At 54.4% G+C, this 25,901-nt stretch overlaps 1 protein-coding gene across 2 annotated transcripts in view; it reads right to left on the bottom strand.

Annotated features, from left to right (window-relative positions):
* SLCO2A1 (solute carrier organic anion transporter family member 2A1) overlaps positions 1–20,330 on the bottom strand; it is a 23,907-nt gene extending 3,577 nt beyond the window's left edge. The window contains exons 1-8 of one of the 2 annotated variants that reach the window (XM_008630014.2): positions 20,091–20,180; positions 9,139–9,276; positions 7,148–7,310; positions 4,947–5,162; positions 3,710–3,808; positions 1,993–2,120; positions 896–977; positions 1–30 (exon numbers count right to left, since the gene is read on the bottom strand). In XM_008630014.2, coding sequence (XP_008628236.1) covers positions 1–30; positions 896–977; positions 1,993–2,120; positions 3,710–3,808; positions 4,947–5,162; positions 7,148–7,310; positions 9,139–9,276; positions 20,091–20,180 — 946 coding nt within the window. Of the gene's footprint in view, positions 31–895; positions 978–1,992; positions 2,121–3,709; positions 3,809–4,946; positions 5,163–7,147; positions 7,311–9,138; positions 9,277–20,090 lie in introns of both variants that reach the window. The other variant, XM_017729395.1, reaches the window with a different exon arrangement.
* Between the last annotated feature and the right edge of the window lie 5,571 nt (positions 20,331–25,901).

A 25,901-nucleotide genomic window follows, 5' to 3' on the forward strand; every position in this document is an offset into this window, starting at 1 on the left:
GCAGCAGCCTGAGGAAGATCTTTGGGAATCCTCCAGGGAAACAGCAGGAAAAATGTCTTTCAGCTGTGTGATCCTCACGTCAGCGATTTGTACCGGGCAGAAACCCCCACCCTTAGCCTGTTCCCGGTAAGGATGTCTGTGGGATGATGACCATCTAGTGGAGATGTCTGCGGGCATGGGAAAGCGGGAGGGGAGACACCCCAGTGTGTCCCAGCAGCTGGCAGGACCATGGATGTGTTTTCCTGGTGGGACATTGCATCCTCCGGCCCCGTCAGCAGAGGCAGATGGACCCTGGGAGCAGCTCTGTTTATTTAGTCTCTTACGAGTTTTCTAATTAGCAGAGAGTGCTGGAGAGCCAGCACCCATTAAAGCCCAAAGAGAGGAGAAGAGGGAACTGACAGCTCCAGGATATGACTGCAGTGGAGGAAGAGGCAAGGAGGGAGGGGCTTTATCTGGGAAGAAATCCTCCTGGAGCTAGAAGAGTCATTAATCTGGTCCCTGAGCAGTGACATCCCTCTCAAGCCTGTCTCGGCTCCACATAAACAGTGTCAGCTGCAGTGGGGTGACCTCGTCGAGGAGCTGGTGGCGCCGGCAGCCCCGTGCCTGCTCCCGGAGCTGGGGTTAACCCTCCCAGCGACCCTTTTCTTTTAAATTCTTCAAAGCAAAATTTGGAAACAATTCAGGCCCCACAGAAGACAGGCCTCAAGAGGTCTGTAGCCAGAGGGAGGCCGTGCCCACCTTCCTGTGGTCCTTAGGCTCTCATGGTGCCAGAGCTGGTCCACACACGGTGCTGGACTCCCAAACTTGGTGTGAATCTGCTGGCATGGTGGTCCCCACCCACCCAGCACGGCCCAGCATCCCCATCCACCCTCGCCCGGACCCACCAGCACTTTACTTTTTATAAACTCCAGCAGGGAGGTCTCTTCAGCCGCCCCTGCCTCCATCTTCCTGAGCATCCCAGCCTCCGTGTTCCGCTCCTGGGAGGGGAGAGAGCAGCAGCCTGTGGTGAGAAGGGCTGGCACTGTCCTGGCACAGGGGGGCTCAGGAGGGGCAGGGTCTGTCCCAGGGGCCTTTGACCTGCAGCCAAGCCTGACAATTACAGCACAGCCCCGTCCCGTGTGCCCTGAGCACTTCTCTGGGCTGGGAGAGCCAGGGGTGCTCACCTGGAGAAGAGAAGGCTCTGGGGAGAGCCCCTTCCAGGGCCTAAAGGAGCTCCAAGAGAGCTGGAGAGGGACTTTGGACAAGGGCCTGGAGTGCCAGGACAAGGGGGAATGGCTTCCCACTGCCATTAGGGTTAGATGGGATGTTGGGGAGAAATTCTTGGGGTGGTGAGGCCCTGGCACAGGGTGCCCAGAGAAGCTGTGGCTGCCCCATCCCTGGCAGTGTCCAAGGCCAGGTTGGATGGGGCTTGGAGCAGCCTGGGCTAGTGGAAGGTGTCCCTGCCCACAGCAGGGGTGGAACAGGATGAGCTTTAAGGTGCTTCCAACCCAAACCATTCTGGGATTCTGTGATTAAAGGGGTGGATTATCTCAAATATTACTGCAGCCCCTGAGCAGAGCAGCAAGACAACAGTTTGTTGTTGGGAGGTTTTCAGAACTTGGAAATCTTTCCTATCCTGAATCCTGACAAAAGACCTCCCTTTTAACTCTGCAAAAAGTCTGAAAATGAAAGTTGGACACAGCTCCAGCCTGGGGAGTCCTTTAGCCATAACTGTGAAATATTTTGGGTTTGATTTTACCTTTAAAGAATCGATGAGTAAACAATTTCAAAACAGAACTAAAGTCTTTTTGTAACAAAACCAGCGGGGCTTGGCTTTGAAAACACCAAAAGGATACATACTAATTATTTTCCATCTTTTAAATTTTGTTTTAATGGGAAAGGGTTGCTGGACTCCTTCCCTCCCTCCCACCCCTCTCCTCTGGGGACAGGTGTTCCCTCCCTGAGCACATCCCTGGCTCCAGCACGTCCCAGCCTCTGGAGATGAGGTCTCACCTCTCCTTTCAGCATGTACCGAGGGAAGAAGAAGTAAGGGATGGAGGTGAGCACCAAGCAGCCCGAGGAGATGAGCAGCCCCAGCCACCAGGCTCCGATCCACCGCTGGTCACTCGGCGTCAGGTCCACTGTCATTGCAAGGCACAAGGACACGCTGTGAGAGCTCCAGGAGTGAAAGGGACAAATCTCCATGAAAACATGGACTGGTGGAGTATGAAGAGTCCCTGTGGGCACAGCCCAAGGGTCTCTCCACTGGCACGTAAGAGCAAATGGATGGAGGTGGGAGCTGCCACCTGTGCTGGCAGCAAGACCGGCCTTGGTTGTGTTTGACCTGTGTTTTCCCTGGCCAGGACCCTGCAACACCACTCATCCCAACTGCACCGAGCCTCCCAGGGGACTGCAGGATGGATTTGGTCAGCATGGAAGCACAGTGATGGCACAGGTTTGACTCTATGCCCCGAGCCAGCCAGTGAGGCAGCGATTACGGGGGCCCGACTCCATCCTCTGCCTGGAGAGCACAGTGGGTGGGACCATGCTGCCTGTCAGGGATGCTGAGCCAAGACAGGGACTGGGAAACGGCACTCCTGGAAAAAGTTGCTCTCCCATTGTTCCAGGCTTGGTCGCTCTTTGCTTGCAGGGACCGGAGGAAGGCCCTGTGCTGGCAGAAGCTCCTGGTTTCCGAGTGGACCAAACTCTGGGCGCCTTCTCCGGAAAAAGGAGGAGAAGGTGAGAGCCTGTCTGTCTCCAGCACACACATCCTTTGGCTGGGCCAAGTGATGCTCACAGGAGGTTTGACAGATTGCTTGGCTTGGCCTGGGGCTGCCCACGGCCGGGATGTGGCGGCTGGGAAGGAACCAGCGGCTGGCTCCGGGCGGGAGCTCCGTGCCAGGGTGTGACAGGAGAGGAGCCCACACCTCACTGGAACAATCATCCCACTTCCCCAAACAGGACCACTCCACTCTGGAGCTTGGACATCATCATGGAGCGACCAGGCAGAGGCTGCTAAATCCGTCTGCCGCCGCGGGGAGTGGGCCAAGGCTTTTTGGCGTTTCCTGCTCACGTTCATTTATTATTCTTATCAGGCACCGGACAAAAATGTCAGGCAGGCTCTGATCTCTCTAAGGAAACACAGGAAAAGCCACGTTAATGATGGAGCTGGGGAGAATTCTTTAGTGATTAAGTTACCAGAGATAAGAAGCACACGCTGTGGAGAAAGCAAATTGTCCCTGCGGTGGCGTCAGCTCAACCCCTCTCTCTGCAGGTGCTGGTGGAGGGTGCTGGGGAGGAGCATGAGTAGACTCAAGGTTTCTGTGTATCCATAGGGCAGTGATTGCTCTGTGGTTGTCTTCTCCATCCCTGGATTCCTCAGATTTCCCTGCTCCTCTGCGCTACTGTGCTGGGATCGTGGGATACCTCCTCAGTGTGGTGGCAGTGGGCAGACCCCAGCTGTGACCTCCAGTGCAGCACCATGAGCTGGGCGTTGGAATGTCCCTACCCCAGGGCTCTGCTTCAGTGGTGGTGTCAGGACCACCTGTATCGGTCCTTATGGGGTGATGGAGTGGAGGTGTATGCTGGCTGTGCTTTTCCAGGTCGGGTCTTTCCGGGGCGGTGGGTTTTATGGGTCACAGGGCTGGTGGCTTCTGTCACCTTCCATCTCAGAGTGACCTTCTGACCCGCAGAGGGTCTTCAGGACCACTGCTACCTGAGCAATACTCACCAGTGGCAACCCTTCCGATATCCACGAAGAGCCGCAGCACCACGGACCCCAGCAGGTATCCAAAGGCAGGGCCGAACACGGCGATGGCAAAGAGGATGGCTGGGAAAAGGGAGCAGAGAGAGCCCTTGTGAGCAGGGAGTGGCAGTTGCCATGCAGGTATGGCTTTTGTCTTCCCAGGAGAGGCAGGAATGGTGGCACAACGCACAGAAGGGAGAAACCACCCTTCATCAGGCTGCAGGTGGTGAGAAGGTCCCCGCTGCCCCTGTGCTGAAGGTGGTGTTTATGTGACAGGAACAGGAGGGGGAAGGCAGCTGCCTGTGGAAACAGTCCCTCTGCTCTGCTGCCATCAAGGCTTTGCTGACCCAGTACAGGTTGTCAGCTACACCATGAATATTCATGATATTCATGAACCCCAGGGAGCATCCAATGAAGGTGATTGAGACCTTCATTTCTTCAAGGATGCCAAGGAAACAAACCCATCCTAATCCTCAGATCCAAGGAAAAACAGTTGCTGCAAACATCAGGAGAGGTGAAAGATTCAGAGGGCAAAAAGGCCACCAGACCGCCCTGGGTGCAGCTGAACCCTCCCACTCTGAAATAGATAACCCACAAGGTCAGAACGTTTCCTTTTGACTTGTTTGCAATGACAGGATCCAAGTTCCCTCCTTGAAGGAAACTCTTTGCACAACCTTCTCAAGAAGTTTAAAAGGAGATGGTGAGCTTGAGCTGCATCAGACACAGAATGAAACAGGCCTTAGGGAGATGGAATTTTTGCTGTGTTGAGGCAACTCAGACCCCCTGGAGCCATTCACCCTGACAGACATCCCCGCAGCCCTAAAGGGACTATAAAAAACACACCAGCCCCGCTTTCCCTCCTCTTCAGAACCTTTCAGGTTCCTTCAGTCCTCCTTCCTTCATTTTCCTTGCAGATTTGGGAATTCTAAGGGATCAGTGGGACAATTCCTTGGAATGGTGATCCATCAGAGGGGATCATGCAGAGGGAGGACGAGGGTGCTGGGGCTTGGAGAGGATCAGTGGGACAATTCCTTGGAACGGTGATCCCTCACTGCAGAGGGAGGACGAGGGTGCTGGGGCTTGGAGCAAGCTGGTACTGATGGAAGGTGTCCTTGTCGGTGGCAGGGGGTGGAACTGGGTGAGCTTTCAGGTCCTTTCCAACCCAACAAAGCATCCTGGGATTCTATGAAACAACACAATGCGCAGCAACGGTCCCACTTACCCACATACAGTGGGGAATTGTTGGCGTCTGCGAAGTCGTCCACGTAGGATATCCCAAAGGGCTGGATGGGCACGGTCCCGATCCCAGCCAGCAGCTGGGCAATGACCATCATGGCCCACATGCTGCTGGCCTCCTTCTGGGGGTCCTGGGTGGTGTTTGGGCACACAAATCTACTCTCTGCATAGCACAGCTCAACCTGCCCCTGGCTTTTGTTACCTGGAAGGGAGAAAAATGACCCTTACAACACTGGGCACATCCCCTGCTTCCTCCCACACAAAATCCCCAAAGAGCAGGAATCTCCCAAACTCACTGAGTAGGCACAAACTGCTGGATTTTGGATGGATTGCTCTTTTTATTCAGCAGTTCTCATCACCCTGCCCTTCCTTTGGAGTTTTACACTGAGGTCAGGGTAGCAAATGACCAGGCTGTGATTTTAATCAAACTTTTAAGGAGTTCATGCCATGGAGTGAGGGTTTAATGAGGGCAGACCTAACTCATGGCTGGTTTTTGCTGTCTGTGGTCTTTGTTCCCTTGTGGTACCCGGACAGGGAACAGGGAACAGGGAGTGATGCCCTCTGGGGTCAGCTGGCTGCCCTAAGCAGGACACCCTGCCCTGAATCTCTGTTGCCCCACGGCTCAAGAGCAGCCCAGCTCCTTCCAAAACATGGGCCTTGCTTCTCCATACAGCCTAGACACAGGGGGTCTTCACCCTGCTCCAGACTGCCATGGAAACTCCAACCAGGACTGAAGTATTTTCAGGGGCTGTTCACAGACTGAATTTGTTCTTTTCCATCATCAGGCAATCCTCATAATGTCAATATCTTTGCCCTGTCCGTCTGATTTTGCAGTCCATCCTCTAATCCTGTTCAGTTTAGCAAAGGTGTTGTGCAAGAATTGTGCTCTGTACAGAACTTTTGGGTCAAACACAGTTCTTGGTACTTTCCTTCAGCCTTTTTGGTGGTTTCTGGTTGTACTTCCATGGTTGTACACAAACCTATCACTGATCAGTTGGGGTACTAGCATTACTTGACCAATGCATAATTCCTGTCCAGATCCTTGTTGTTGTACCTATTCACCCACACAGGGAGCCCGACTCTGGGCAGGGAGCAGGGTGATACCTGCTCCTTCCTCATTTCCTTTGCAGTAAGAGCAGGCCCTGTCCCAAATCCTGACCTGTCCATAGCCTGATGTATGAATTTAAGCTGCTGGAAAACTTGGCATCTGATGCCTGATTTACTCTCCAAACTCAAAAATCATGGGAGGGGGATGAGCAGAGAGCTGGGTTTCAGAGGTGGCAATCCCCATGGAGCCTGAGGCTCATCAGCATTCTGAGGATTTAGCGACCAAACCACTTTGGAAAGACCAAAGTCAGCCTTGTGGCAAGTGCTGCAGATTCTTCTGCTCATTCCATTCTGCATGGAGAAATAGAGCTGTCATCATATGCACGAGCTTGTTCCCAAAGCCTTCCCAGTTAAAGCAGCAGCTTTAACTTGGAGTGGATCCTAAGGATCCTGGCTAGAGCAGGACAGGCCCTGGGGACAGGGGAGCTTTGCTTTATCACAGAATCCCGGAATGGTTTGGGTTGGAAGGGACCTTAAAGCCCATCCCATCCCACACCTGCCGTGGGCAGGGACACCTTCCACTAGTCCAGGTTGCTCCAAGCCCCAATGTCCAGTCTGGCCTTGGACACTTCCAGGGATCCAGGGGCAGCCCCAGCTTCTCTGGGCAACCTGTGCCAGGGCCTCACCTCCCTCACAGGGAAGATTTTCTTCCTAAGATCTAATCTAAACCTACTCTCTCTCAGAGAAGCTGTGGCTGCCCCATCCCTGGAAGTGTTTAAGGACAGACTTGGAGCAATCTGGTCTATTGGAAGGTGTCCCTGCCCGTGGTAGGAGGTGGAATGAAATGATCTTTAAGGTCCCTTCAAACTCAAACCATTCCATGATTCCGTAACAGCAGCTGGAATGACACGTGCAGGAGAGGCAGAAGAAATCCCAGCTGTAATTTTTGCATCCAGAAGGGGTTCCAAAGCTATAATGACGTGAGGTTTCATCAGCATCTGCCCACCTTAAGCCTCTGCCTCCAAGCACTCTTTAAATGGTGTGTGCCCTGGAAACACCCCCTTTTTTTGGGCAGTCACCCATAACCCATCCTGGAGCAGCTGGCTCTGGGTCTGTGCGGGCACAGCTGGTGGCACTCACCGGTGCTGAGCGTGGTGTACTTGTAGGGTCCTGACAGGAAGTGGGGCAGGGTCACCAGGAAGGCCCCCAGGGCCAGCATCAGCCCCCCCACGCCGATCACCCGCGGGCGGTGCACTCGGCTGCCGAAGTAGCTGACGAAGATGATGAGCACCACGTTGCCGATCTGGAAATGGCACAGAGAAGCGGGAGGAATGTGAGAAGATGTCAAGGAGGACATCCAGCCCCTATGGCTGTGTCGGGGTGGGTGGACAGGTCTCTCATCAGGAGGTGTCCCCTCACCCTGCGTGGTCACAGTGCGTCAGTGCTCCCTTCTCATCTCCAGCCAGAGGGTCACTCCTTGGCCTCGGCCACCTCTGTGCGTCTCTTGTTGGCAACAATGACATCACAGGGAAGCTGTGGCTGGGGCTTTTTTCACCCCACAGGCATCACAGAACCATTTAGGTTGGAAAAACCCTCTAAGACCATCAAGTCCAACCGTTCCCCCAGCATTGCCAAGGCCACCACTGACCCATGTCCCCAGGTGCCACATCCACACGTCTGTTAAACCCCTCCAGGGATGGGGACTCCACCACTGCCCTGGGCAGCTGTACCAGGGCTGGACAACCCTTTCAATGAAGAAATTTTCTCTCATACACAAACTAAACCTCCCCTAGGGTAATTTGAGGCCACTTCCTCTTGTCCTGTCCCTTTTTCCCTGGGAGAAGAGATTGACCAGTGTGGCATAAACTGACAATTCCTCCAAAAACAGCAAGGAATGAAACACAGTGCCTCCATTCCTGTGACTCAAGCAGACATGAGCCCTGCTACAAAGTTCAGCTCACTGCAAATATTTGTGACCCTGGACATTTGCAACTGCAGGTAGCACCATCTAAAAGCCATGAAATCACTCAGCTCACTGAGGCGAGTGGGTGAACACCACAAAATTTCCATTACATGGGCTTTGACAGCTCGGGGCAAGCTAAACATCATTTTAACTTTGGCATGTTGAAGCTGTCCCTGCTCATTGCAGGGCATTGGGAAAGATGGCCTTTAAAGGTCCCTTCCAACCCAAACCATTCTATGTATGGCTAAGAAAACTTTGTATTTATGTTTGTGTGGGCTCCCTTGTTTGTCTCTTTGTGGTTTTTGTTCTTGGAATTGCTGCAGGCACCAACCCAGTAAGATTGTTGTCCTGGACAGGCAGGGCAGCTCCCACAGTCTCAGTGGGCCCTGAGACATCTTTTTAATCCCAAACGTTCATGCTGGTTGAGGTAAGACTTGGACACCCACTTCCCCAAGGATCCAGGAAGATTCCCAGTGTGCAGCTCCTTGATGGAGCACCCCATGTGCTCACTAGGGAGCTCACAAACAAGTCTGCTGCCACTTGGTGCCAGCCAAAAAGTCTCTGCCAGCAGGTCTTTTCCTGGCCTTTGCCAGGCCTTGAGGAGCTGCTAGGAAGGACAGAATTCCTGAAAATATGAACAAGAAAACTCATTCCAAGGGATTTCTTGATGAGAAAGCGTTTGTGAGAAAATCCTCAGCCAGCTCAGAAATATGCTTGAGGGCAGGGTTAGATGGGAAGGAATTCTTCCCCGTGAGGGTGGTGAGGCCCTGGCACAGGGTGCTCAGAGAAGCTGGGGCTGCCCCTGGATCCCTGGAAGTGTCCAAGGCCAGGCTGGACATTGGGGCTTGGAGCCGATAGTGGGAGGTGTCCCTGCCCATGGCAGGTGTAGAATGAGATGGGATGGGCTTTAAGGTCCTTTCCAACCCAAACCATTCCGGGATTCCATCCAGTGAAAGTCAGCTCTTGTCCAAGGGCCACCACCACGTGACCCTCCATTCACCTCCCTGGACGTGGCAGAGCAGAACGAGGGGTGATGAAGTGTCCCAGAGCCCAGCACAGCTGCTCCTCCCAGCACACAGAGGCTGAGGTGTGGACAGCCCTGAGACCCTGTTTTGGGAAGGTGCCCCCCACATCCTGGCCACCCCTTGGCTGTTCCTCTCCCTGTTACCTCGTGCAAGCTGGAGATGAAACCTGAAGAGAGGCTGGAGAGCCCAAAGCGCTTCTCGATGGTGGTGAGGCTGCTCTTGAAATTAGCGCTGTAGAGGAGCTGGGAGAGCTGGAGGAGCCCATGGCACAGCACAAACACCTGTGGGCAAACAAAGAGTGCCCCCCCAGTGAGGACCCAGTGGGAATCACAGACTCATTAAGGTTGGAAAAGACCTCCAAGGTCATGAGGTCCAACCTTTGACCAAGTACCACCATGTGCACCAAACCGTATCGAGAAGTGCCACATCTCCTCGCTGTTTGAACACTCCCAGGGATGGTGACTCCACCACTTCCCTGGGCAGCCTGTTCCAACAATTAAGCACTCTTTCAGTGATGAACTCTTCCTGATATCCAATGTGAACCTCTCCACGCACCCCTTGAGGCCATATGAGACCACAGTGCCCTGCTGCTGCGTAACTGCTGGCGACCACATCCTGCAGGAGTGTGTTCCAGCCGGCTTCAGCCAACGGCTGCACCTCTGATATGGAGCAGCCTGGGATTCACTCAGCTGGAAAGTCAATTAACAGAACCTGCTCCAAGGGGTGTTGCTAGAAAAAGTCGAAAAAGGGCGTTAAAAGCCCCAGAGGGAGAGGATGAAATCTGCACAACGTGGTCTCACTACTGGAAGGCTCCAAAGTCGTATTCCAAACCCAGCATCTTCCCTTGAGCCAGGCAGTGAGCTGAGCCAGGAGCCAAGCTGAGTGGAGGCAGAGGAGGGAATACAGAGAGTTTAGGGAGAAATCTGGTTGAAAGAGCCCGGGTGGGCTGCGAGAGGAGAGCGCTCTCAGCCAGGGATGCAAGAGGCAGCTCACAAGTGTCTTTTGATCTATATTTAGTCAGAACAGTTTTTCTTTATTTTTCTTGGAAAGGAATGCATCCACACGGTGCCAAAAGTATTTTAAAATCAATTTAAAAAAAAAAAAAGAAGAGGGGGGGGGAAAGGTCTTTTTATTTAGATTCACAGGAAATCAAATATTTGCTGAATACCGGAAGACTGTCCCTCAAAGATAACGTCGGGAAGTGCGGGATGATGGATGGGGGATCAAAGGTACTGCAGGGCTGACAAATTCCTGATGTTCTTGGCCAGGAGAGCAGCAATAGTCCTTATGAGTATTTCTTTGGAAGGGCAGTAGCGCCCAGTAGCCCTGACCCACTAAAGGATAAAAAAAAAATCCAAAAAGACCAAAATTGTCCACCCATCTTGGAGAATGCAAATTCCATAAGTGGGTGGAGTTGTGTTTTGGGAGCAGAGGATGATGCAGGGCCATGTCCGGCAATTGTAGCAGAATTTGGGTAGAAGATGGGCAAGAAAGTGGTTTCTCGGGAATCTTTCCCTGCAAGGGAGGAGAGATCCAGCCAGAAGACCTGGCTGGGAATCTAAAAGCATAAGGGATGGGAGAGATGCTGACAGACAGCAGAAGAAAAGAGGATGGAGGTGAAGGAGAAGGAGAAAATGGAGCCCTGGCAGTGGGAGGACAGGCTTGGAAAAACATGGAGACCACAGGGAAAATGATGGAGAAAGGCAAAAACCCCAAAAAATGAGAAAAGAAGAATCAAAGGCACGAGCTGCCATCACGGAATCCCCGGCCACATCTCGGAGGGGTGAGGGCAGGCAGGCTGGCATCAGGCTGGCATTGCCATCACAATAACCAGGAGAGGACAAAGTCCCAAGCTGGGACTTTGCCCTGACAAAAAGTTGCAGGACAGGAATTTGGGGTGTAACGTGGGAAATCCTCCCAGACAGGGACAAAGTGGAAGTGAAATATCTGCCAGTAAACTCTTGAAGCAGAATGACCTCTCCAGCCTCCCACTATCAGCTCGCACACTCGAAATCTCATCCCAGCACAAAATCCTGTGGGTGGAAACTTCCAGCACCTTCCCCAGCCCTGACCTGGAATCACCATGGGCTGATCTGGAGCAGAGGGGTGACTCCTGTGAGGATGGGAACTGGAGAGGGGATCTTGTTCCCTGAGAACATCAGTTTTTGTTCCTGTGGCTCTGGCCAGACTCTACTGAAGCCACTGGAGCAAGGAAGCGCCGGCTGAACAGCAGCGGTCTGGGACCGCCCGAGCTGCAGAGCAGCTGGAAGCAGAGCTCTCCTGGAGCCAGGCGTCAGCCAGAGAAGCAAAGCTGTTTACCAACAGGGAGGGAAGAGGGTGGATCACTGAGGCCGAATTTAGCGCAGCAAATGTCAGCCCGATCCCAGGGCAGATGGGGAGACGGAGTGTCGGGGACAGAGACGATGCTGGCACGGAGGGAAGATGAGGACGAGAGGCAGCCTGGCTCCCCGGAATGCTGGGGGGTTGGCAGGAGATGGATGGGCTGGAGGCATGGAAGGAGCATGGGAATCACAGCAGGAGAGGAGAGGGACAAGCCATGGATGGAGAGGGCAGGGAGGAAAAGGCAGAACTACCAGGAGATGGCCTGAGATGTGTTTGTGCCTTGGTGATAACCTGGGATGGCCAAAACAGAGCCCTGGATCCTGCGATGCCTGGGACCATGCTGGGGCTGCCTGCCAGGAGGGAAGGCAAGGTGGGAGAAATGCAGCTGGAGAGCACCAGCGAAGGGAGGGGGAAACCTTGGGGTGTGACTGTTTCCCCCTGCCCATGGGTCCTTCTAATCCAGCTCTCGTCTTCAGGATTAACCGGAAAGGCAGCAAAGCCAGAGGGATGCTCCAGGGATGTGATCCCACCCTGAGACCACACAGCAGCCTCAGCCCTCGGATGTGCAGAGCCCAGAGAATGGGAGGGGAAGGGCAGGGGTGATTTTTTTTCCTTGGGAGGAAGCTGCCACCCAAAGCAGAGAAAGGCAAAACAACCTTTGCTCCAGGAGTTCTGCAGCTGGAGCATGGCTTTTCCAGACGCACTCCAAGTGTCTGGAGGTGAGATGAGGCCGGATTCAAGACTTCCCCTGCATTCAGCAGACTCAGTTTTCATTAAAATAAGGACATCCCAAACCTTGAAGGCTCTGAGTGCAAAAAACTGGGAGAAGGCCTTACTTGGCTCCAAAAGGAGCCCACATACCCCCTGAGGCTGGTAGACATGAGGGGCACCACTCTCCTGTGTCCCCTCACAGGTCTCTCCCATCCCTATCTCTCTTCCCACGCATTCCCATCCCCACATGTTCGTGCCGACCACCCACGGCCCGCTGGTGCATGGAAACCAGCCCTGGCCTGGCCCTTCCAGCTGCACCAGATGTGCTGTGCTGCCCCGTGCACCCGCCGAGCAGCTCCGGGAGGGGAGGGAGCTGCCGTAATCCATCTTCCCTGATGACAAGAAGGGGTTCTTAAGGGAGAGCCAAGGTCACTTGCAGGGAGGTTTCACTGACACAAAGCCGACACGAAGGCGAAGGCACGGTGGGAGGTTGAGGAGCCGGGGGCACTCCCAAGTGCTGACCCTCCGGAGCGGAGGCTCCCACAGGAGCCTGGGGTATTTTTGGAGCTGCAGGCAAGGAGTAATTGCAGACAGGCAGGGAGCAGCACGGGAAGGCCAAAGGCATGCACCCACACGGACCCCCCCAAAAATCCTCTTGTCATCCTCCCCATGCTTCCTTCGGAGCAATCCTGACTCCAGGCTGTTTATACAAGACGCTCGACTCCTTTCCAAAAGGAGCTGCGTTTAGAAGGGAAGCAAACTCCTGGGGGAGACAGGCTGCTCCTCCCACCCAGCTCGTGGGGACCAGCAGCTCCCCGGTCAGTGCTTCTTCCAAAGGAAGAGAAACCCACCTCACTGCAGGGAAGGGAGAGGACCTTTCCTTCCATGCTCTGGACAATGGGAGCTGGAAAGGATTCGGTCAATCCCGGCCTAAAGCTCCGAGATGTGTCCAACAAATACTCAGGTTTCATTTCAAAGGAGTGAACCACCTCTATGGAGCCTCCAGGGATGTCCAGGAGTCAGGATAAGACTCCTCCAGGCAGGAGACTCTGCTCTGCAGGGACCATGGGTTTGGGAGGATCCTGCTGCATGTGGCATGGCCATTGCTCCACCTGGAGGAGTGAGGTAAGGGTTAATTCCTGGCTCTGTTTCCACAGCTCATATCCAAAGTCATCCCTCACCTCATTTTTCAGTGTTTTCCCCTTGGCAGCCCTGGTTGGAGATAAGGAGGGTGGAAATGCTGACGGCACTTGTGCTAATCTCTGTGCCCAGCATCCTTCCCACGGCAGTGGGGATGGAAAGAGCCAGGGCTTTGTTCATTAGATGGACACAAGGACTGCCTGGAGACCTGGAGACTCTCACAGAACCTATCCAAGTGCTCCCAGGTGACCGAAGACACCGAGGTAGGACATGGCCAAGAGCAAAATTAATCCGGCTGGAATAAACCTTTGGAAAGGACTAGGAGTAAGGATGCTCCATTATCGCAGAGTGCTATTGGAGTTGTGTCCAAAGCAAAATTGTTTGACTTTAGTGGAAAGTCAGAAGACTTTCCTCCCAAAATCAGGAAACATTCCTCCCAAAGCAGGAGACTCCAACCTGCCCACCTCTGGAGACTCCCTTCACTTTAATCTCCTGAGCTTGCAAGAGAAGAGAAGGAAAGGGAGGAGGGAACTGTAGGAATTATTAAGAATATCCCCAAAATTTTGATAGGGAGAAGACAGGTGTTTATTTTAGAGTTTGTGTATCATCAACACTTACTGCACTGGGAGATCCTCCCCTAGTAGGACAGCTGAGGTCACTCAGGCCAAAAGGAATGTATCAGCTGGAAATGGGAAGCGTGGGGATGTGTGAGGAAATCCATCCCTCCTTGGCATCACTTTCCTATGGGCAGCTGCCTGGATTTGTGGATCAAAAAGTACCATGGAAGATGAAAAAAAGCACAGCATTTCCACGAAAGGAACCAAATGCCCTGCACAGAGCCCTTCCTTTGGAACCTCTGAGCCTGGTCCGATGGCAGACGTTGGCTCCTAAGTGGGATTTCTATTGCAAATAATAAAAGAATATAAAAATTAACCTGATCAGGGATTTCCTGAAGCATGCTGGAATGACAGCTGCCTACTGTCACGTTTTACACCCCCCGACTGTCACGTGCAAAGGCAATATTTGCTCTTTTTGCAACAAACACAGACACGGGATTTCCTGGCACTGTATCCCGGTGACTTTGCGAGGCCCATGTGAGCCCAGCTTTGCCCAGAAGGGAGGATTTTGGCTGTGGAGGATTGCTGAGACAGACAATATCTGCTGAGACAGACCCTCAGCGTGTGACACTCCCCAAGAAAATACTGCCTGCAAAATAGGATGCCGGGCATCCAGCAGCCTTTCCTCCCTCGGGCAGGTTGGGTTGGTTGGGTCTTCACTCCCTCATTCTTTCCCGAAGGTCTCCTTTCGTTCCGGGGCATCAGGATCCGATCAGGGTTTCCTGGAGGGCAGGTCCAGGCTGGCTGGGTTTTGCCTGACCCAGAAGTGTGTGCAAACACTCCTCCCGCCCTGCCTCGTGCTCCCTATCAGCGTCACTCCTGTCCCGTCCTGCTCCCAATAATCTTATCTACACTGACCACTCCTTGCTTGTGTTTGGGCACCCAACCACCTCGCCCCTCATAAAATTACCTTGTCTCAGGTCTCCTAGACCTTGATCCCACTAAACTTTCCAACCCATCTTTTTCCTTATCCCACTGCTGGTGTTGCTGGTGAAGACCAGGTGGTTCTTCCCTTCTGGAGGCTGATCCCACCAAAAGCAGACATAAACACAGGGCTGGACCATCCAAACCCAACCTGTGCTGTCTGGTGCCAGCACCATCACCACAAATGCTGGACAGCCCTGGTCACTGCAGGTCCTTCTCCTCATGTCACTAAGGACCCTCCTTGTGTCTTTGCCACAAACTCTCATCCAGCCCGCCCCGCCTGCCTGCACAGAGCCCAGGAGCGGAATATTGCCTTGATTTTCTTGCTTGAATCAATGGCTCTGTTCAGCCATGGCTTTCTCCTTTCAGTGTTTCCCTCTCCAAACCTACAGCCACGCTGCCTCCAGATCTGTGACTTGATGAATCTCCTGTTCTGGCTAAACAAAGCAATTCACAATCATTTCCAACAGGATATGAGAGCACAACTGGTACATCTCCAGGCTTCTGGAATACACTCCTCAGCAAATTCCTTTAGTCCCTTGGAAGGAAGGGACAAAAAACTTACCCTGCTGCTGTTGGGACCTCAGACCCCAAGGCCAGGCTCCTGTTTCCTCTGTAGGAGACATCCAGCCTCCCCAGGGAGGGGAGAGCTCCCTGCTCCTGTCCACTGCTCCTCCCTGCATGCTCCCAACACCTTCACCCCGGGATAATTTCAAGCCTTATCACCCTCTGAGAGCCCACAGTCTCCTCCTGACCTTGTTGTCCCCTCTCCTACCCTCTTCCATCCCCTCCCTGTCCCTGCCCCTGTACAACACCCAGTTTAAACCTCTCCTAAGGCTTTTAAACCTCTCCCTGGATCACCTCCGGCTGACATAAGTGAGAATAATTCTCTGTTGTCCTCCTGTTTCCTTTTCCATGCCAGGCGGTCTGCAGGCATGGAAAAAAAGCCTCCCCCTGCCTGCACTCGCAACACTTTCACACTGCTCCTCTGTGCTCTCCAGCTTCCAGCTGAAACCAGTCCAGCTCCTCTAAATCAAAAGATATTTATAAAGCTCTCCTCCTTGTCATCTTTCTGGGGATCCCAAAATCAATTAAAATAGTTCAAAACCACGAATGAGACAGTAAAGGCGAAGAAGCCAAAATATCTGAGGCCCTGTAAACAGAGAATTCCTGTGAAATAATCCTTTTCCAGTGGTTGTCTGGGAGCAGAAAACGGACATAGGATCATGGCACCATTAAGGTTGGAAAAGACCTCCAAGATCATCAAGCCCAACATGAGCTTAAATCACATGGCTGGGGCTCTGGACTGGGGGACACTGATGGGGTCCCTGGCCATGTGTGGACATCCAAAGGCCCAACCATCTCCTCCACCTTTTAAACCTGTTTTAACCCTTTAGGCTGTGAGGCGCTCGGTGTCCCAGTGCCACCAGGTGCTGGCATCCACCTGAGGGTTGGGCTCATCCTGCATTTGCTGAGCAGCGCAGCTGTGAGTCCCCCAAATCCCAGTGCCAGTCAGCACAGCCCTGGGAGCTCTGGTGAACATCCCAGCAGGGGGATGTCCCTGCTCATCACAGAAACCACAGAATCACAGAATGGTTTGGGTGGGAAGGGACCTTAAAGCCCATCCAGTGCCACCCCCTGCCATGGGCAGGGACACCTCCCACTATCCCAGGCTGCTCCAAGCCCCATCCAACCTGGCCTTGGACACTTCCAGGGATCCAGGGGCAGCCCCAGCTTCTCTGGGCACCCTGTGCCAGGGCCTCAGCACCCTCACAGAGAACAATTTCTCCCCAATATCCCATCTAAATGTCTCCCCATCTCCACCAACGCTGTGGGGTTACCGGGATGCTCCACGTTTCTGGCCCAGGTCAGAGCTCAGCAGCCCCAAAACCTCCCAGCTGCAGAACCTGAAGGTCTTTTGTGTTGTGCTCTGCCTGTTCCAGGGGGATCAGGGTGGAAGCAGCTGGCACTCAAACCAGAAGCAGTGGCTGGGCTCGTTCCAGGTGTGAGGCACGCCAGGCAGCCCTCACGCTCCGGCCGGAACCACACGGATCCGAGCCCACGGCCACTTCCACAGGGAATTGCTTCCTGAAGCGCAGCTGCACGGCTCCTGCATCCCGAGCGGTGTCCCCATGACTCCATCCCCATCCCACTCTTCAGGCCCCCATAGAATCCCTCAAACTGCCCCTTTCCAGCAGGATTTTTCCCTCCCTGATGCCCATCCCTGGCATCAATGTGTTCCCACACCTCCAAATGTCAATGGTGATGGGCCCAGTTCTGGAAAACGCCCTGAAAGGGATGGGGTCTGGTGCAGGTTGTGGTGGTCCCTGTCACAGGGAACTTGGAGGGGCAAGATGGCAAAAGAATTTGTTATTTTGCCCCCAACCCAGCAAAAGACACCCTGAACATGATCCCAGCACGTGAGCTTTGGGCATTGAACATGAGCTTCGGGGGGAAAACAGGGGATTTTTCTTTCTCCCTTAAGAACAAAGAGGGTTCTTCAAAGGACTCCTTTTCAAGGAGGTATGTGGGAATTCTAGGTGTGAATTCTTAAAAAGCTTTTTGTAATTTTATTGACAGCACGTTCCTGGAACATCTTTGAAAATATAGCTGCATTCTCTTCATGCATAACTAGGTTGGGCTGTGATTCCCTGGTTTTGGGCTGCGATTCCCTGGATTTTGGGCATCCCTGTGCCCCCAGCCTCTGACCGGGATCATCTCCTTGTCCCTGGCTGTGATTCCCTGGATTTTGACTGTGATCCCATGCATTTAGGCTGTGATTCTCTGGATTAAGGCTTCCAAGTCTTAGTCATGTCCTTCCAAGCCTGTTAAAAGTAGGGAATTCTGTTGTGTTGGAAATACTGTCCCCAGCAGAAACTGCCATTGCCTGTAGGAGGATGTTGTGTCTGACGGCTCTGGGTGGGGGGTGAAGGGGGGGTGATGCCTGCAGCTTCCCATAAAATTTGCGAGGATGTTGTGTCTGATGGCTCTGGGTGGGGGGTGATGCCTGCAGCTTCCCATAAAATTTGGGTCTGGATGAGGCTTTTTTATAATCCATCATTCACAGCACCAGTAGCTTCTTGTACAAACAGGAGCTAGAAACCCCTTCAAACCCAGGTGCTGACCACGCCATGCCTGCTGATGACCATTCACTCCAAAACTCCCCAAACCTGGAAATAGCACTGTGCCACTTTGACGTCCTACTCATTTTTGGGGGCTGAGGGGATTGACACTGCACACAGGCTGATGCTTTCTGACCCTGAGGCATTTCTTTTGCTAATATATCTATTTCTAATGCGAATGTCACAGGACAGGAAGAGCGAATAGGTCAGGAAAGGGTGGGGGTTTTGTTGCCTGTCAATTTATACATTTGCTCTTAAAAGCAAGAATATGTCTCGGAGGGATGGGTGTCCTGACTGCCCACCATCCCAGATGGAGCACACCATCCCTCTGATGCCAAGGAGCTCGTTGGACAGAGCTTGAACTGCTCCTTCACGCTCTTGCACAGTGCCGCTGTTGGGCTGTTGACTTTTTAAATCAGAAACAATTTCAAACCAGAAGTTTTAAAAGAAAAAGTTTAAAAAGCAGTTTTAAAGCTTTTCTTCAGGCCATGGTTTTCCTGCCACCAGCAAAGTGACACCCCCGAGTCATCTGTCCTTGGCCAGATGCCCCTAAAAGGTCCCATCCAAGTGCCCTGGGGCGTGTGGGGTGCTGAGCACCCAGCCTGATTCTGGGGCACCCACATCCCACACCCTGTGGCTGCCTATGGGGTGAACAGATGGAGTAGCATTTATTTGTTGGGGCTTTTGTTTCTTAATCCGAAAGTTCGACATCCTGCAAGAGGGTTTGGCAATGTTTTTTTCACTCCACGCTATTTTTCTGTGCTGCCAGTTTCAGGAAAGAGCATGAATTCCAAGCAGGGCTCTGATTTTGGGTGACTTTATTCACCCCAAGTCATGGTCATTACTGCAGCAGCCTGGGGGGGGCTGGGGACACATTTTGCACCTCCAGCAGAGCAGGGGGCAGGTCAGCAGTCCCCTCCAGAGGAACATCAGTGCAGCCCAGAGGCAGCCCCAAATCACCCAGGGTAATCTCAAGGTCTTTCTCCTGGAGCCCACACCCAAAAAGTGCCATCAAGTCACCTGCTGGAATAGCCCAGCCTGGGCAGTGGGGACCTTCAGGGGTATAGGACTGGGAGACATCATCTGGGACGATGCCTCCAGCCCTGGGAGCTCTCAGGAGGAGCAGCCGCTTGGGAACAGCCCCATGGTACCCTCAGCATTCCCACAGAACCCCAGCACCGTCCGGGGAGGAGCGGGCAGCCCCGTCCTTCATACAGGGTGAGGGAAGCTCGACGGCAAACAAACCCCAAACCCATCCCGACCACGACACCTCATCCACGGCCACACATCCCGAAAACCCCGGGCTGGGAAGCGCTGACAAAGCACAGCACACACGCTCGGATCCAGGAACACCGGTGGGGAGTCACAGCCCGGCCTGGCCAGCACCGGCACGAGGGGGTCCTGCCCGCCGGTGGCCACTCGCCCATCCCCGGAGCCGCTCTGCCCACGGCAGCCTCCCAAAAACTGCGCCTGGCTGCTCCGGGTGCCGATGCGTGGAGGTGCTGCCAGGTGAAGCATGGAAATCCCCCCCTTCCAGGGGCATCCAGGCGGATGTCCCTGGGACAGGAACCAGCACGTGCAGCAGCCTCGGTGCACATCCACGAGCGGGGGGAAAAAAGGCAGGTGAGGGGCGGTGTAAAGGCAGGTGGCTGGCAGGGCGTGAAACGTGACCCACGGCCGCGGCCAGCGGCGTGTCCTCACACAGGCACTGCGCTCAGGAGCCTGGAGCTCAGGCAGGGGCCGGCTCTCAGCTGACAGCAGGTGAGGAACTGGGCAGGCAGCACCGGAAAACCCACTTCAACCCACCGAGCTTTTGTTTCTGTCACTCAAAAACCTTGCTCACCGAAGTTTTTAAAGCAAGCCCGTGTTATTCTAGGGCAGTGTTTTCTTTTCGCACCAGGATGTGGTTAATCATTCCCCAAGCAGCAGCACACCGTGTACCAGACGCTGTGGGGAAGCTCACGGAGAGCTGCTCTATGGGGTGAAAACCCCACGTGCCGTGTAGGGCATCACTGCGAACCCACAGAGCCCCCCGGCCCTGCCCGGGCACCGAGCAAGTAGGGATTACCCAGGTCTGCCCCAGGAGCTGATGTTCAAATTCTGCATCATCAAACACCCTTCGTTCCACCCGCGGTGCGTGCGAGGGACGTGGGGATGCGTGGGGTGGGCTGGGGTCCCTCTGCGGGCAGGAATCCCCCTCCCTCCCCGCGAGCATCCCTGCCCGGCTCCCATCCTTACTTTGATGTTGCAGAAGATACTCCTGGAGCAGGTGCTGGAGCTCTTGGTGATGTCAGCTGGGGATTTGCCGACTTCAGGGTGGACTCCCATCGCGAGGGCTTCCCGGGGAGCCCGGAATTGCTGGGCTGCGCTTGGGCTCCCGCCGCTCTCCGGCCCGTCCCGGCGCCCGCAAGCCCGCACGGACTGTGCCGAAATCCCTCCAAGGCTGCGAGTGAGCCAGGCAGCGGGAGCGTCAAGTTCTTATAAGTCGGCTCCCGGGAGCGATGATGAAACGCTTTCTCCTCCCTCTTTTGCTTTGTGCACCGAGGGAACTTTAAAGCCGCAGGAAGCCAAGGCAGTGCGCAGGGAGCAGGTGGGAGCGAGGGCTCGGCGAGCCCCGGACACTTCGGGAGTGGGGGGCTCTGGGGGTGTGACAATGCTCTGCCCACCCGTGGGGACACCCCGAGCCGCCGCTGGACTCATTTTTGGGGGATGGGGACGGAGTCATGGGGACACCTGCCAGGCTGCAGGACGTGGCTGGACAAGGGAACGGCGTTGGCAGCCGGAATTTTCCCGCAGGGAAAACGACTGGGATTTTAATTCAAAGGCCCCCTGAAGGGGCGAGAGGAAGGGAAGGCACCTTTCAGCAACTGATTTGGCTCCCAGGTGGTGGGAGGGGGAAACTGAGTGGCCGGATGGAGAAATCCTTCCCTGGGCCGAGGGGTTTTGGAGGGAAAAAACCCTTCTGTGTTTGTTTTCATAGAAAAAGCTGCATTCGTGAAGATCCCGAGCGCTGTTCCTTTCACCAACACCTCTCGGGGCTCTGTTTATGCAAAGCACTGATTTATTTTGCAAGCTCCTCTCAGGGGGAAACGCGTCAGAAGGAGAAGGGCAGGTTGATCCAGCCGGAGGAGAAACCAGCTTTTCAAGGGTTTTGTCCTTATTATCGCTTTCCCCTGCGTAAAGCAGGTGGGGAGAGCAGGGGCAGCCCACGCGAGACAGTGGAGCCCACCCTGAGCTGTCCTGAGGCTGGAGAAATAAATCCCAGTTCCCGGCGTGGTTCGAGGGCTGGCGGGTCCCTGTGTGTGGTTCCAAGGAGCCGAGCCCCTCCCGGTGGCACCCCCGGTCCCAGCGGGCCCGGGCCGTGGGCGCTCACCACGAGAGGGTGCCTGGAACCCGTGGGAAGCGGCTTCCCGGGAGCTGCCGTCCTCCGGCCTCGCCCGGACCCTCCCTCCCGGGCGAGGACCCTCGGGATGTGAGCCTGCCTAAGGCAGTGTGACAGTCGGGACTGCTGAGATAAAAAGAGCTCATTTCGGCTGTCAGCCGTCCAGTTTCTGAGCCCTGTCCCAGGACAGGTGGGTGTCACTGGCCTTGGGGTGGCAAAAGAAGCATCTTCTTTTCCAGCTCTCTTTTTCCACACCCATCCCCAAATTTGCCAGATATGGGGCCAGGACATGGCGTGAAGAGACGCTTTTTTCCCCGTCAGAGTCAGCCAAGCCCTTTTACCCAACATTCTGTGGCAATATATGGAAGTTTCAGCCTTACCAAGAGAAAAAGCTCAAGCAAACCAACATCTCTGCTCCTCTCCCATCCTCCCCGGAATCCCAGCGTGCCACTGACCCAGTTTTTCAGGCAGTGCCTGACCCGCTCCCTACCGGCCCCGTCTCTCCGTTTATTCTGCAGCAGCCGTGACGCTGACTTTGTCATAACAACCCCTCCACACAGCAGCTGTTCTGGCCACTGACTCCAGCTTTTCCCCACTAATTTGTCTCCATACAGCAAAACATGGTGGGGAAGATGCCCGACAAGTCTGAGCCCGACCTGGTAGCAGGAAAACACCCCTGCCCTGATGCCCTGTGCCATGCATGGGGTTGGACACCCCGTGAAGGGGGTTGGGGACCCCCACAAGGGGAGGAAAAAGGCTCTGGTGGGTCAAAAGGGAATTGGGACTCTCTGCATCTGCCTCTGGTGAACACTTCTGGGGGCTGGATGTCGCTGCCCCACTGGAAATGTTTAGATGGGAAAAGCCCTCTAAGACCATGGAGTCCAACTCTTCCCCCAGCACTGCCAAGCCCCGCACCGACCCATCTCTCCAAGTGCCACATCCACACCTCTGTTAAATCCCTTCAGGAATGGGGACTCCACCACTGCCCTGAGCAGCCCCTTCCAATGTGTGACCACCCCTTCTGGGAAGGAATTTCCCCAATATCCAATCTAAACCTCCCCTGGCCCAGCCTGAGGCCGTTCCCTCTCCTCCTGTCCCTGTTCCCTTCGAGCAGAGCCCGACCCCCCCGGCTGCCCCCTCCTGTCAGGGACTTGTGCAGAGCCACAAGGTCCCCCCTGAGCCTCCTTTGCTCCAGCCTGAGCCCCTTTCCCGACTCCCTCGGCTGCTCCTGGTGCTCCAGCCCCTTCATGGATGCAGGTCCTTGGTGGGAACTGACCACACATCGCACTCAGTGGCTGGAGCAGCCTCGGACGTGCTCGGAAGCACAGGACCTGTCCCCCCAGGCACTGCTGTTCTCCCCAGGTCTGGCCACCCCCAGCAAGCCCCTGCTGGATCTCAGACATGGAGAGGTGCCCCAGCGGGGCCAATTTGCTGGAGGGCAGGGAGAAATGATGCTGGCAAACCACGCTGCCGTTGTATTTCTCAATGTGCAGCTCTTGCAATAGGTAAGGCAAGAAAACAGCTGGTTCATGCCCAGCCGTGAGCCATGGACTGCACTGGGACCTCCCCAGGGGCTGCATGCCCTGCTGACCCATCCCATGCCACATCCTGGTCTGTGCTCCAGGAAGAGCTCCCAGTGAATGTTTTTCCTGAGCAGGGAGCGCTGCCCAAGCCTTGGCAGCTTAAATAACCACAGTACCCCAACAAAAGCTGACAATCTGAATTTAAAGTCCAGTGATCTCTGACCATAGGGGAGCACTGCTGACATCTCCCAAGCTTTTATCCCACTGGAAGAGAAACTCCAGCCCTTGGACACACGTTCATCTCCAGCTTTCTTACGCCAACACTGCTTTTAAATCATGGACTTCAGATTGTGCAACAGGAATAACAAAATGAACTGCACCTGAGAAAATGGGGGTCTCTGGCCTCTTTTTGAGGATTCTTTACTGCATTTCACTTCCTGGGCAAGGAACAGCTCATCCTGAAGATGAGTGCACAGGAGGGAAGTGATTGATGGTGGTCCTGACAAGAGGAGGAGAGCTGGGTTTCACATTCCTCTCATCATGCTTGGTCAGGGCGATAGGGTTGATGCTAAAGTGCCTGGCAGGAGAGATCCCACATGGGCAGGGTTTGGTTCATTTTGCAGGGCTCCTGGGGCTGTGCTTCATCCTCAGCCCTCAGAAATGAGCTCCTCCTCCAGCGGTCACGCTCCCCTGGCCAAGGAGTCAGCTGGAAGGAGAACTACTTCAGGCAGCAAGGCTGAGTCAGGCCACAGCTCCCCCTGTACCCAGCAGCTCCTCCTCTAAGCCAGCCTTTTCCCTCATCCACAACAAGCCACCTCCATGTGAGACATGCCCACCTTGCACGTTTCCAATGGCCAGACCTAACTTTCACCCGTGCAGGAACTAAGACAAGCCCCTCTTTGGGCTGCTCACCTTATTCACAGAACATCCAAACCCTCTGAAGCTCCTTTCCTTCTGCTGGGGAGGAGACAGGGTCAAACTGCTTCAACATGAGCACGAGTAAAGAGAAGACTCTGTCCCCACACCCCCCTCCTCAGTTCTTTCCACCGAGTGGTGGGCTGATGCTTTCCTGGGCTGAGGGCTGCTTCATCACCCAGCTTCAATCTGGCAGGGACTGAAGCACCTCCCTTTTCCTCCACGGTATCTCCAACCTTTCCTGCTCAATTATTTGTTTCCAACTGGGCTTTAAAATCACAGAAATCATGGAAAGGTTTGGGTTGGAAGGACCTTAAAACCCATCCAGTTCCACCCCCTGCCATGGGCAGGGACACCTCCCACTAGCCCAGGGTGCTCCAAACCCCATCCAATCTGCCCTTGGACACTGCCAGGGATGGGGCAGCCACAGCTTCTCTGGACCTTAAACTTGGAAATTATTTTCTTTAGCTGTTGTGCCACCTCTAGAAGACCTCAGAGTGCTCTGAAAGCCACCACTGAATGGAAATTAATTTGCTGGGGAAGCAAGCACGAAGCCCCTGGTCTCTCAGGAGGTTTCAGAACTGCAAGTACAAACATTGTGCTGGGAATGTGGATTAAGAACCCCCTCCACATTACCAGAGCCAGTCCCTGGGGGTGCAGAACAGCACAAAATGGAGCCCCCATTTATGCTCCAGGGCTGGTGGTGTGGCACGGGGAGGAACAAGGACCGGAGTGGCACCAGTGGTTCCTGCCAGTGCCAGTGCCCGTGGTTGGGAATTCCAGAGCTGCGTTTAAATCCGCCAGCGCTGTGTATTTGGAGCAGGAATACTGGTGAGGGGAAGTGCACAGCTGGACTTGAAGAACAAGCTTGGCTGGCTCACAGCCCAACTGTCCTGGGCATGGAGAGTGAGGGGCAGGTGATTCACCAGCACCCCCGGGGTGTCCACCCTCCGGGGAGGGGACACTGCTGTCCCCACAGTGGAGAGGCCCATAGGGGATTTGCTTTTGGGACAAGCAATGGCTGAGCCCCAGAGCAGGAGGTGACACTGCCTGTCCTCCATCCGAGGCCACCACCAGCCCTGCAGGGCAGCCAGAGCTACACCCAGGATTAGGATTGAGGTCAAGGTGGGACAGAGGGCAGGGAACTCCTCCGGCAGGTGACGGCAGAGCTGCGTGTCAGGGTTAAACCTTCCCTCCCATGATGCTGAGTAATGAATGCGTCAAGCAGCTCCATCCCATATCCAAAGCCAGGCAATCAATCCTCTTGCAGGGCAGCAGCAGAAGCAAGGTGCATTCTGGAGGAATAAATGGGAAGGCAGGTTTTGCCAGGCTGTGACTGCAGGAAACTGGGAGGCTGGGATTTTGGCAGGCCGAGACTTTAGGAAGAGCAGAGAGGAAAGCAGAAACTCCTCCACTTTTAAGAGCTAACGGGGATGGAGGAAATGCTTTAAATGAGCCCTGGTGGTGCTTCATGTCTCTTAAACAGCCACTTTCTTTTCCTCTGCCTTTTCTGTTTCAGGTAACTCTGGTTTATTCTGAGGCCACTTGAGTTTCACCATCAGTTAAGTCAATGCCATGGTACAGCAAAGGCTCTTCAATTAAACTGGAGATGGCCTGAGGGGTGGATTATTTTGGTGGGAGAGCCAGCTCTCCATTCTCCATGACACCTTTCCCACCTCTCCTTTCTCCCCAAGAGCTTTTGGAGGTGCCAACCCCAAGGTGTCACGTGTGGGGCTTTTAGCTCAGCACATTCCAGAGGAGAAACTCTTCTGCCTGGTTAAAGGAGGAGGTGGGAGATTGGAACTAAGATTATTTATTCCACACCCTGCCCGTCCATGTTGTGCCACGCACAAGGGCAGTTGGAAGGACGGACGGTGACGCTCATCCCTCGGTGCAGCGTGGGTGCTGTGAATGCCAAGGGGTCACGCAGCACCCAAAGGACCCCCCAGCCCTCACACCCTCCTGGCACTCTCCAAGCACAGTGTTTCAAACAGCCAGATGTTTGTAGCCAAGCCAGAGCCCTGGCCCTCACTGCAGGATGTGTTCTGCACAGCAGAACAAAGAGACAGTCTTTGCCTCGGAGGGTTTGCAATCTGAAGCATCAGTATCCTGTAGGAAAAGCAATTAAAGGAGGCAGACAAGGATCTGACAGAGCCATTCAAAGCAGGATTGCATTTCCTTGAAATTGCTTCAAGTGATCACGATGAGACAATCTAAATTACTTCTGCC

Source organism: Corvus brachyrhynchos, unplaced genomic scaffold (genome assembly GCF_000691975.1).
Source record: "Corvus brachyrhynchos isolate BGI_N302 unplaced genomic scaffold, ASM69197v1 scaffold63, whole genome shotgun sequence".
In the NCBI taxonomy this organism is placed as follows: Eukaryota; Metazoa; Chordata; class Aves; order Passeriformes; family Corvidae; genus Corvus; species Corvus brachyrhynchos.